Source organism: Schistocerca nitens, chromosome 11 (assembly GCF_023898315.1).
Source record: "Schistocerca nitens isolate TAMUIC-IGC-003100 chromosome 11, iqSchNite1.1, whole genome shotgun sequence".
Taxonomy (NCBI): Eukaryota; Metazoa; Arthropoda; class Insecta; order Orthoptera; family Acrididae; genus Schistocerca; species Schistocerca nitens.
In genome coordinates this window covers 201479541-201492948 of record NC_064624.1, presented here as the reverse complement: position 1 = coordinate 201492948, position 13408 = coordinate 201479541, and the positions used below count along the sequence as shown (strand labels likewise).

The 13408-nt window shown below is 52.3% G+C and overlaps 1 protein-coding gene across 1 annotated transcript in view; it reads left to right on the top strand.

Annotated features, from left to right (window-relative positions):
- The window catches only part of LOC126212782 (zinc finger protein ZIC 5-like), a 62767-nt gene extending 50744 nt beyond the window's left edge, over positions 1 to 12023 (top strand). Inside the window, exons 3-5 of the mRNA XM_049940186.1 lie at positions 5672 to 6033; positions 7269 to 7448; positions 11367 to 12023. Coding sequence (XP_049796143.1) covers positions 5672 to 6033; positions 7269 to 7448; positions 11367 to 12023 — 1199 coding nt within the window. The remainder of the gene's footprint in view (positions 1 to 5671; positions 6034 to 7268; positions 7449 to 11366) is intronic.
- The last annotated feature ends 1385 nt before the right edge of the window (positions 12024 to 13408 follow it).

Here is a 13408-nt window from a genome sequence, read left to right as displayed (position 1 = left end):
TAGTCGTCGTTAACGATTACTATTTGCAACAAATTCAACGATAAAATTAACGTTTTACAACTCTGCAACACAGAACATAAATCTCAGATAAGTACTATCACAAAATAGTTTTTATACAAGCTGCGATATCGTCGCGAAAAAAAGTCACCCGTATATGTAATAAGTTTCCTTTAATTTACGTCTATGGTCACAAACTTTTTGTTAGCAGATCACCGGTTTCGGCCTTTAGTGACCATCATCAGATCTGTTTCATAAAAACAAAGCCACTATGGCTGCAGTACATAAGGACTTTGTTTTTATGAAACAGATCTGATGATTGTCACTAAAGGCCGAAACCGGTGATCTGCTAACAAAAAGTTTGTGACCATATACGTGAATTAAAGGAAACTTATTACAATTTTTATAGATTCCATTGGCATTTATACAGGGTGAATCACCGAAATCTTGTACCGCAGAAACTGCGGAAATGGGAACAGCTATAGATGTGCGGTCTTCACGGAATCGATTGGTAATGACGGCCTCCCATTCTTAGACAATCGGCAGATTGTAATATGACTTGATGTCCCTTTTGGACGCAGTACCTCATCAGCGTCACAATATTCGATCTTTTTGAGCCACTACTGTTTGCCTCTGTTCCTCGGTGCTGGTCTACCGGTCGTGTGCCTGGCATCACCAGGGGCTGTGACTGTGAAGCGCAGTATTATACACTGCTGGCCATTAAAATTGCTACACCACGAAGATACATGCCACAGATACAAAATTTAACCGACAGGAAGAAGATGCTGTGATATGCAAATGATTAGCTTTTCAGAGCATTCACACAAGGTTGGCGCCGGTGGCGACACCTAACGTGCTGACATGAGGAAAGTTTCCAACCGATTTCTCATAGGCAAACAGCAGTTGACCGGCGTTGCCTGGTGAAACGTTGTTGCGATGCCTCGTGTAAGGAGGAGAAATGCGTACCATCACGTTTCCGACTTTGATAAAGGTCGGATTGTAGCCTATCGCGATTGCGGTTTATCGTATCGCGACATTGCTGCTCGCGTCGGTCGAGATCCGAGGACTGTTAGCAGAATATGGAATCGGTGGGTTCAGGGGGGTAATACGGAACGGCGTGCTGAATCCCAACGGCCTCGTATCACTAGCAGTCGAGATGACAGGCATCTTATCCGCACGGCTGTAACGGATCGTGCAGCCACGCCTCGATCCCTGAGTCAACAGATGGGGACGTTTGCAAGACAACAACCATCTGCACGAACAGTTCGACGACGTTTGCAGCAGCACGGACTATCAGCTCGGAGACCGTGGCTGCGGTTACTCTTGACGCTGCATCACAGACAGGAGCGCCTGCGATGGTGTACTCGACGAAGAACCTGGCTGCACAAATGGCAAAACGTCATTTTTTCGGATGAATCCAAGCTCTGTTTACAGCATCATGATGGTCGCATCACTGTTTGGCGAAATCGCGGTGAACGCACATTGGAAGTGTGTGTTCGTCGTCGCCATACTGGCGTGATGGTATGGGGTGCCTTTGGTTACACGTCTCTGTCACCTCTTGTTCGCATTGATGGCGTCTTGAACAGTGGACGTTACATTTTAGATGTGTTACGACCCGTGGCTCTATCCTTCATTCGATCCCTACGGAACCCTACATTTCAGCAGGATAATGGACGACCACATGATGCAGGTCCTGTACGGGCCTTTCTGGATACAGAAAATGTTCGACTGCCGCCCTGGCCAGCACATTCTCCAGATCTCTCACCAATTGAGAACGTCTGGTCAATGGTGGCCGAGCAACTGTCTCGTCACGATACGCCAGTCACTACTCTTGATGAACTGTGGTATCGTGTTGAAGCTGCACGGGCAGCTGTACCTGTACACGCCATCTGAGCTCCGTTTGACTCAATGCCCAGGCGTATCTAGGCCGTTATTACGGCCAGAGGTGGTTGTTCTGGGTACTGATTTCTCGGGATCTATGCACCCAAATCGCGTGAAAATGTAATCACATGTCAGTTCTAGCATAATATATTTGTCCAATGAATAGCCGTTTATCATCTGCATTTCTTCTTTTTGTAGCAATTTTAATGGCCAGTAGTGTACTCCGCCGTGGTCCCCTGAGGCCGTGTGCACAGATTCTGGCTACGCGCGTGCGTGCTCCACCGGATGTTCTGACTTCTTGCCAATACCTGTTTCACCGTGGATCCCCATTTCTCCACTGACCGAGGGAAAAATAATTTCTTGTACTCCAGTACCAACTTTAGTCTCTCATTTTACTGTCTGGATGCTATGCGACTTACACACATTCGTGGCAGCAGAATATCTCGTAGTCGACTACTGATTCTCCAAATATAGCCCAACCGAGAGGCCACCAGAAGCCTGCACATTAACTGGCCGGGAACTCTGCTGGAACACTGCACTGTCCCCAATTCACGTGAACCCTATCTGGCCCGAGCAGCAAGTGGGCGCAAGGAGCAGTGTGCTCTCGGAGCCACTCGGGGGACGCAGCTGGAGACGGTAGTCAGGTCCGCAGTAGCCTCGGGCTCCTCAGCGGCAGATCACGCCTGCCAACCGAGGCGCTTGCAGAACCACCCAAGCGGGCGCAACTCGAGGAGTGACGCACCTGCAGATCAGAGGCTGGCAGACACCAGACGAGACAATGTCCCCTGGCCACTCAGAAGACTGCGCCCCTCGGAAGACACTCGTCCAACTTGGGAGTGGTGTCACGAGATGAGGTGGGGCTATGCAGTGGCCTCTGCTGTCGAACAGAGCACAGACCGACTGGTGCCGTGAGGTCTGTGCAGTGTCCGAGATCTGGTCAAACTGTCAGCAACCGCAGACACTGCTCCAGGAAAAGCTAACACACATTTAATAACTACTACTGCTTTAAATGTCATCACACATATACATAACTTTACTGTGTATTTCTGTTTTAATGATTATTACTCATGAAACGAAGTTACTGTATATATACTTGATCTGTTAGGCTTCCAACAAGATAAAAGCTTCCGATTTATGTCTCCCCAATACCCCTGTCGCACTCTGGTACAGGCTGTACCGGCCTGTTACCATTACAGCAGGACGTCCCTACCTGGTAAGGACTCCAAACATTGGAACAGTACCCTACCCTAGAACTGACCACACGGGCCTTTACAGCTGAGGCCTCATAGTCCCCAATTCTTACCATTCATCTTTCCTAATACCCAGTTTACATTTTCGTCCCCGTAAATATTTATACTGTGTGATGTGCTCCATATATTTGTCACCAATAACGTAGGGTGTGCTGACCAGACAAAGTATTACCAACCCCCATTAGAGCAGCACACTGGCTGTACCGGGCAGTCATTTAATCCTCCACCACTGACGAGAGTCAGGGCATTGTGGTGGTGCGTACGTGTCAATCGATGTGTGGAGTGACTGCACTGCAGGCCGCTGTGGCCGAGCGGTTCTAGGCGCTTCAGTCCAGAACCGCGCTGCTGCTACGTTCGCAGGCATGGATGTGTGTGGTGTCCTTAGGTTTAAGTAATTATTCGTCTAGGGGCTCATCACATCGGATGTTAAGTCCCGTACTGCTTAGAACCATTTGAACCATTTTTGAATGAGAGCACTGAGATGGAGAGCTGACAGAATGGCAGAAGGGATCTGCAGCGTCTCTGCGTGCCCGTGACCACGCCGTCGAAGCAGCTGTCCCATTTCTTCTCGTATCGATGCAGACTGCGCTCCTCCACGAGGAACGGTGCACTGCTTGCAGACTCGCAACTTAGTTTGCAGAGAGATCGTAGGCAGTGGCCCGAGACCGGTGTTTCAAAATGGACGTAATTGCTGCTGTTAGGTCTGCCTCGACCAGTTTTTGACCGTACACTGTGAAGGGAACTGTAGACAATGGAAATTTGAAGTCGGATACCTGGCAAAAGCCATTGCCCACTTTGGCATATAAAGATGCACGGATACACAGTGGGCCAAACGGCTACCCGGAAGGGGGAGGCGGGATCTGTAATGTGGCCTAACCAGTCTCCATTTCGTCCCTCTGCAAATAATGTGAGAGGTGAAGTGGCCTGACGGACCGATGAGAGCAACCCTTCACATCTCGATTGGCTCGCTGAATCGTGTGCTCTTAGTCTCTCAGAAAATGTGCGGGAAGAGTGGGTTACACGTATCTGTATGCCAGCAGTTTAGTATTTATGTGGGAACCGATCGTAAACGAGTGGCTTCTTCTCGCTGTGGCTACGTGAAGAAACTTGCGGATTCTCTTCCTCGTCGATCTGAGGCCATCGCCGAGGCTAGAGGAGGCGACGTCCGCTGGGAGTGACTAATTTTTTGTCCCGTGTGCCTATCTTCTCAGTTGTACGTCAGAGGGGAGGGACGCTGACGGAGGGAGAACCTCACGCCACAGTAGCTGCCCCGAGTGATCTGCGGCGGACTGCGTCAGTCTCTCGCACTGACATCCGTGCAGTTCTCTTAAGTGGAGGAAAAGTCTAAAGATTCATTAGTCAAAACAATGTGGTACATATAATATCAAAGCAATTACATGTGGCATTGAGAAAGGTTACTGACTGTCCTCTTCATCATCACGGACGACAAAGTTCACCTAGGATGGGGGGATTGATGAATTTATCGTCTACTTCTTATGAACCCACCATCATTAGTCCATCACTGGTAGCATCATCTCGAAAACCACATCTCTTTCACCCCCTTCCTCCCACTCCCACCAACAAACACTCCTCCTCTCAGTGCAACCACCACCACCACCACCACCACCACCAGTCCAATCACAACCACCTCAACACCACCACCAGTCCAATCACCACCACTTCCTCCTCCTGCCCATCTCAGCATGACCAGCACAATCACCAAGACAACCACCTCACCACCACCACAACCACAACCACCACCACCACCAGTCCAATCACCACCACTTCCTCCTCCTGTGCATCTCAGCATGACCAGCACCATCACCATGACAACCACCTCACCACCACCACCACCACTCCAAGCACCACCACTTCCTCTTCCTGCCCATCTCAGCATGACCATCACTATCACCATGGCAACCACACCACCAGCACCACCCTCCTCCTGCCCATCTCAGCATGACCAGCACCATCACCAAGAGAACCACCTCACTACAACCACAACCACCACCACCACCACCAGTCTAATCACCACCACTTCCTTCTCCTCCTATCTCAGCATGACCAGCACCATCACCATGACAACCACCTCACCACCACCACCACTTCCTCCTCCTGCCCATCTCAGCATGACCAGCACCATCACCAAGACAACCACCTCACCACAACCACAACCACCACCACAACCACCAGTCTAATCACCACCACTTCCTTCTCCTCCTATCTCAGCATGACCAGAACCATCACCATGATAACCACCTCACCACGATCATGACCACCACCACCAGTCCAGTCACGACCACTTCCTTCTCCTGCCGATCTGAGCATGACCAGCACCATCACCACGACAACCACCTCACCATGACCACGACCACCACCACAGTCATTATCACCATCAGCTGTGTGGCTGTGGACCACCAGGCCGTGCGCCCCACAGAGGAGGAGGAAGTGGTGGTGATTGGGCTGGTGGTGGTGGTGGAGACTGACACATCCCCACTGGCGCTCAGAGCCACCGCTGACTGACGAGTGTGTAATGCGCGCAGGTCGCGTGAAGGCGGCCAGCCTGGACGGGCTGTGGCAGCAGCAGCTGGTGGCGCAGTGGCTGGCCAGCCAGAGCCCCTTCGCGCCCCACCAGCAGCTCCACCAGTCGCCGCCGCCGCCCCCGCTGCCCCCGCACCCCGCGCAGCACCAGTCGCCGCCGCCGCCCCCGCGCACCACGCCCAGCCCGCGCCGCCAGCAGCAGCAGCAGCAGCAGCAGCAGCGCGCCCAGGCGCCGTCCACGGCCGCGTCGTCGTCGCCGACACCGCCCAGGCCGCGCTCCAGGCCCCAGACGCCCAAGTCCACCTCTCCGGGCGCCGCGCCGCACTCCAGGGCCGCCTCCGGTGAGTCGCACACCGATGGACGTGTCTGCTTCTGGTTGTCTTAGCCGGCAGAAGAGCCCAGGGGGTGTCTCCGTCTGAGTCTGTACTCTGACGGACGTACTCTGGCCGTATTTCTTGCGATTTCTGTAGTCCCACAGAAATGATGTATGCCCACACACGTACTCTGACCGTGTCCTCTTCTGGTTCTGTACGCTTGCAGATATGGTCTGGTCGGGTTTAGAGTAGTGTAACAAGTTACAGTAACCTACATTGATTCCATTAGGAAGCTTTGGCCACAGCGACTGTAGATTAATTAAAGAAGGATACGGACATTGCAGTGAGTCGCAACCTCACTGGTTATTTATTATCCTTATGAATCCAGGTGTCAGCTATAAATAAAAGAAAACTCATTCGAATGAGTTGACATCCGACATATCACTATTACAACTTTACTGATGTATTGGCGACCACAGCTTCATTCTAATTATATAGCGGGAAAGTCATAATGCTTACGTGTACTGCTGCAAGTTCGTAAGTCAGTTGAGTGCACTGTAGGTGGCGATTTGTTGCTGGTATTTGGATATGCAAGTGTAATAAATAACAAGTGGGTTTGAGATTCATTGCCATGTTCATGTCCTCCTCCAGTTTCTGGTGGTTATCACTGATGTCTCAGATAATAGATACAGTGGACGTGTAATCTGAAGGCGGCTATTTGTCAGTTCAAACCAATTACCCACTTGCTATTACGACCAAACACATTCTTGGGTCTCCTTCAGCCGACACCATCAACTTTTCCTAGTATTGTAGAGGGTTTATGTGATGAATCTATTACCTAGCCCCCATAAACGGCTCACGGTTTGGATAGTTATCGAAAGCAGGTACCTGTGTGCAGACTTTCTGTTCCATTAATGTTGGGATGTGCAATGCGGCCCCTGTCGGCATCCTTTTGGTGGCAGTACTATTTATTTCTGTGCAGTAGCCACCATCCATTAATATTAGGAGGGATTAAATGGCCATGTTCGAAAAAACGGTCCGCAAATCGACCCCTGTGGGCAACCCTTTTGTGCAGCTGTCCCCTTCCGTTAATGTTTCGAGGGTTTCATTTGTGATGTTCCAAAATAAGCGCGTCCACAACTTGACCCTGTGGGCTCAGTATTTGGCACGTGTCTGTGTGACGTTCCCCTTTTCATCCTTTTGACGGCCGTCCGTCGCTGTGTCGGCAGGCGGCAGCAGCGGGAGGCGAACCCCCGGCGTGGGCGGCGGGCGGCAGCGCGGCCAGGCGGGGGCGCCGCCCCCGGAGGCGCTGATCCTGCAGGTGCCGCAGTTCGCGGCGCGGCCCGCCGTGCAGCCGCCCCCGCAGTACGCGGCCTTCCACCCCCAGCTGCAGCCGCAGCCGGCCTTCCACCACCAGCCGTCGCCGGCCGCAGGGCTCGCGCACCGCGCCCACGACGACGAAGAGGTGAGTCTGGCCCGGGGTCTGCCCTACAGTGGGAGCTCGTCGCCTGGTTGTGTTCGCGAAGCTGATGATTCCAAATCCGAAATAGAGGTTGTGGGTACAGGCTGAACTCTACTGTAGCCTACTGTCCAAGTTCACACCATATTTAACGTACTTCTCTTTACAAAAAAAAAAAAAAAACTGATGGTGGAAGAGTAGGCAGAAAAGTAAACTTTTTGGTAGTGGCCAACTCTCTTAAGAGCAGACCCGAAAACAAGGGCACACCACAAGCAAATGTGATGGCAGTCCCTACATGAGATGAATAGGGGGGGGGGGGCAACAGGGCCATCCGTGCATTTTGATAGTGCGGGTTGCCTACATCAGGGGCAAGTATGCCCTGACTGCATACTTGCCGAATGTAGGCAACCCGCACTAGCAAAATGCGCGGATGGCCCTGTTGCCCCCCTACTGGCGTGTACACGTACAGACAGTGAAACGATTACAATTTTAGAAAATTTGGATCATTTATTCGAGAGAAAGACCTTCGCTAATTGAGCAAGGCGACAATGCGTTGCTCCCACTCTGGCCCTTACGCACGCAGGTATCGGTGGAGTTGCTGGATGCCGCCGTGAACAATATCGTGCCAAATTCTGTCCGACTGGCGCGTCAGGTCGTGAGATTCCCGACAGCTCCAGGCCCCTTCCTCTAATGCTTTAAACATTCTCAATGTGCCACAGAACCAGTTATGTCTGCGTAAGCAGAAAAAACTAACGATCGAGTCCAGAAACAATTTATTTGGACTGTTGAATTAACCAAAACAAATTTTCCATGTATAACACCAACATAAAACAGTGATCCGTCTTCGAATCACAACTACATACGTGAATAATATAGAAAACAAGGAAATAATTTCCTACTAGTCTCTGCCAGAGTCTTCTCCGATGTACCGAGCCTAATCCAGAGATCAGCGAGAAGATCCAAGTCGGGCTGCCGGGGCGGCAGCTATCCACGTCTGCTGGCGGTCGATGAACTGCCGATGTGCGGCCGAGCGTCGGCCTTAATAGCGCTTCGGCGGATCAGTACCTCGCAACTATCTTCCATCACGTGGTTTGACGTGCGAAAATAGTCCCGGGATCTGCAGCGACCTCTTCCTTATGTTTATGTGGGCCGGTAGTGGCCCCTGGTGTCCGCTGGTGTCTTTGCTGTGTTGTTGTTGTTATGGCCATTCATCAATATTGCTTCGGTGTGCCTGCGAGGTGGGCAACCCGCGGCTGCCGGCTGTCAGTTTCGTTGCTGATACTCTAGGCGCCGTGATGTCTGGTGGAGAAGGCCACAGCTTAACCGGCGATCCTTCTGCCGAGGTAGGGTGTGGCAAACACGAAGACGAGCAGGACGAACTGTCGCCACGAGCGGCCGGCCATTATCCTGTCGAAATGTAAGCCCACGATGGATTGCTGCGAAGGGCAAGAAAACGTGGCGTAGAATATCCTCGACGTAGTGCTGTGCTGTAAGGGTGCCACGAATGACAACCAAAGGGGTCCTGCTTCGATATCAAGTGGCACCCCAGATCATGACTCGTGGTTGTAGGGCGAGCGACAGTCGGTATAGGTATTTCTCCACTGTGTGGGGCGTCTTCCGTCATTTCTTCCACATGGAATCTCATTGACCGGAGTAGAATTGTCTTCAGTGACGCTTCGATCTCGGCCCCGATGATCGGTGAAGACGTGTCTGGGGACGCTGCGGACAGCGGGGGGATGCCAGCCTGACTACAGCCCGCCATACGGCCGACAACCGGGAGTCATTTGACGTGAGACGATGTTTCTCACTTGCTTATGTAGAAGGTGTCAGCGTGACAGTTCTCAACAAATGGAACAAAAGTTCTCCGAGTAACTCGTCACGATCACGTACAATGTTCGCATTTCTTGTGTCATTCGGTGATGACGTTCAGTTTGTTGGGCGCCCGACTGACCGCGCAGTTATCAGCACCCGTACACGTTCCCAACGTTTGCTCAGTCCAGTCTGACCACTGTCGTCAGTGGTGATGAAACGATGAGGACAACACAAACACGCAGCCACCTGGAGGCTGGTGAAAGTCCCTGACCACATCCGGAATCGAACCTGGGACCCCGCGCTTGGGAAGCGAGAACGCGACGGCGAACAACATTCGGGGCAGAGCGCTCATTTCCCCTTGCAGTAAGCATGACGTAGGCGCGCAGAATAAGCATAAAGTCGCCCGCCGTCGTCCGTGGCTCCAACTGTAGCCGAAGCAGAGGTGGCAGTACCTCTTCCACATTGGTCGCCATGCAGGTATGCACGTGGACGGGCTCTGCTTTTTATTTACAAAAAAAAAAAAAAAAAAAAAATGTGGGTGTAGGCTTCCGTCTAGACACTAGAGCGTCCCTTGCCCTTCAGCGCTCAGCATTTCCCCTCCACCACCACCACCGCCCACTCTGCCCTCCATCTGCGCATCCACCGCCCACATTACTCTGTGCGCACCCTACCGACGTCCGCCCGACGCTCCTCATACAGCATTTTTCGTTTGAATCATATTTACAGAGACCGTCGGTGAATTTTCGGTGTCACCAGAAGGTCTTCATTTACTACTTGCTGCGAGCTGCGGGCACCACCTTCTTTATGAAGTCCTCGCGAAATTCTCCCGCCAGGTCCTCCGCCCACTTCAGAACCTCTTCCTGCGCCTGCTGGACAGCTGAAAGTTTAATTCTGTTCGTGTGTGCCTTCGGGGACGTGAAAAGATGACAATCTGAAGGCGCCACCTCACCGGAATGCGGAGTGGTGGTTCAGACCGTCCCAACGAAATCAGTATGAGGGCGCCTCGGCAGGTAAAAGTAGTGCGAGGGAGGGCCTCGCCGTGGAGTGAGCCCTCGACGCTCGTCACCACCTCCTCCTGTCTCGACCCGTCCTTTCGAATTTTTTAGGGTGTCGCGTTACCGTTGTGCATCGATTGTCGCCCCCAAAACGAAAATTCCACATTCGAGTGGCAAAATACAACCCACCATAAGAAATTAGACGGTTGTTGTTGTTGTTGTTGTTGTTGTTGTTGTCTTCAGTCCTGAGACTGGTTTGATGCAGCTCTCTATGCTACTCTATCCCGCGCAAGCCTCTTCATCTCCCAGTTCCTACTGCAACCTACATCCTTCTGGATCTGCTTAGTGTATTGATCTCTTGGTCTCCCTCTACGATTTTTACCCTCCACGTTGCCCTCCAATACTAAATTGGTGATCCCTTGATGCCTCATAACATGTCCTACCAACCGATCCCTTCTTCTAGTCACGTTGTGCCACAAACTCCTCTTCTCCCCAATTCTATTCAGTACCTCCTCATTAGTTATGTGATCTACCCATCTAATCTTCAGCATTCTTCTGTAACACCGCATTTCAAAAGGTTCTATTCTCTTCTTGTCCAAATTATTTATCGTCCACATTTCACTTCCATACATGGCTACACTCCATACAAATACTTTCAGAAACGACTTCCTGACACTTAAATCTATACTCGATGTTAACAAATTTCTCTTCTTCAGAAACGCTTTCCTTGCCATTGCCAGTCTACATTTTATATCCTCTCTACTTCGACCATCAACCGTTATTTTGCTCCCCAAATAGCAAAACTCCTTTACTACTTTAACTGTCTCGTTTTCTAATCTAATTCCCTCAGCATCACTCGACTTAATTCGACTACATTCCATTATCCTCGTTTTGCTTTTGTTGATGTTCATCATATACCCTCCTTTGAAGACACTATCCATTCCGTTGAACAAAAAAATAAAACATAAAAAATAAGCAGCTAGTGGAATGAAATGTGTTGTCAACCGTCAAAAAGTGACAGCCCGTCGCGGTCACGGTATATTTACTATTTGAACACCGCTCGGAAGTAGACCTGATTGCGTGTGGTGCTGGCTTTAAGGAGTCGTCGTGTGCGCAGGACTACTACGACGAGGACGAGGACTACGAGGAGGACCGGGAGGATGAGGACGAGGAGTCGGGGGCGGCGCGCCTCTCGCGGCTCTCTGCCATGACGGACGCGCTGCGCGAGCAGCTGGCGGCGGCGCTGCTGGAGGCGCGCGGCTCGGGGGTGGGCATGGAGGCCGTGCTCGCCGCCTTCTCGGCCGCCTCCGCCGCCTACAGCGCCGCCGCGCTCGCCGGCCGGCCCCCCTCCGCCTCCGCCGCCCCAGCCGTCGCCCCGGGAGCCAAAGCCGCCGCCGCCGTCGCCGCCGCCGCGGTGGCCGCCGCCGCCGCCGGGGGCGGGGCGGCGCTGGGGGCGGTCGGCCGCCCGGGCCCTCCCCCGCCGCCGCCCCCGCAGCCGCAGAGGCAGCCGCAGCCGCCCCCGCCGCTGGACCCGACGGCGCTGGCCGGCTCCATCGTGGGGGTGGCGTACGGCGCCGGGGGCGGCGGGCTCTACGGCGTGGGCGCGGGCGTGGGCGTGCCCGGCGTCTTCCCGCCACCACAGCACCACCACCACCACCAGCAGCAGCACCAGCAGCCGCCCCCGCAGCCGCCCCCGCCGCCGTCGCAGCCGGAGCCGCCGCCCGACACCGCCAGGGGCTTCCAGCACCAGGGTGAGTCGGCCGCCCTTCGCTAAACACCACCCGCTGCTCGTCCTCGGGGGACTTTACCATTCTGAAGCCCGCTGCCTCCGGACGGGCTGGTCGTGCTGCAGCTAGTTCCCTACTAATTCTGCATCTACATACATACTCCGCAATCCACCATACGGTTCGTCGCGGAGGGTACCTCGTACCACAACTAGCATCTCCTCTCCCTGTTCCACTCCCAAACAAAACGAGGGAAAAATGACTGCCTATATGCCCCTGTACGAGCCCTAATCTCTCTTATCTTATCTTCGTGGTCTTTCCGCGAAATGTAAGTTGGCGGCAGTAAAATTGTACTGCAGTCAGCCTCAAATGCTGGTTCTCTAAATTTCCTCAGTAGCGATTCACGAAAAGAACGCCTCCTTTCCTCTAGAGACTCCCACCCGAGTTCCTGAAGCATTTCCGTAACACTCGCGTGATGGTCAAACCTACCAGTAACAAATCTAGCAGCCCGCCTCTGAATTGCTTCTATGTCCTCCCTCAATCCGACCTGATAGGGATCCCAAACGCTCGAGCAGTACTCGAGAATAGGTCGTATTAGTGTTTTATAAGCGGTCTCCTTTACAGATGGACCACATCTTCCCAAAATTCTACCAAAGAACCGAAGACGACTATCCGCCTTCCCCACAACTGCCATTACATGCTTGTCCCACTTCATATCGCTCTGCAATGTTACGCCCAAATATTTAATCGACGTGACTGTGTCGAGCGCTACACGACTGATGGAGTATTCAAACATTACGGGATTCTTTTTCCTATTCATCTGCTTTAATTTACATTTATGTGTATTTTGGAGTTAGCTGCCATTCTTTACACTAATCACAAATCCTATCCAAGTCATCTTGTATCCTTCTACAGTCATTCAACGAGGACACCTTCCCGTACACCACAGCACCATCAGCAAACAGCCGCACATTGCTATCCACCCTATTCAAAAGATCATTTAAGTAGATAGAAAACAACAGCGGACCTACCACACTTCCCTGGGGCACTCCAGATGATACCCTCACCTCCGATGAACACTCACCGTCGAGGACAACGTACTGGGTTCTATTACTTGAGAAGTCTTCGAGCCACTCACATACATTCGTAGAGTTCAGGTACCCTATGATCTAGCGCGGTCCGCAGTCGGCTCGTAATGTTCCCGAGGCGCCAGGCGGAGTGTTTTCGCTTCGAGTCTAGTCTTTGCGGTGGCGCTTTCGGTTTGGCGCGCTGTTTAGATCGCTACCGCCCTCTGCCGGGAGTGGAGCAAGTGTACGGTCGCTTATTTTAAAACTGTGTAGTGTGGGCTGAAGAGATCATCCTTAATGACTTATTCTTCTAGCATGTGATGTAAGGGTAAAAGGAGAACACTTTATTTATTTATATTAGAACAAAT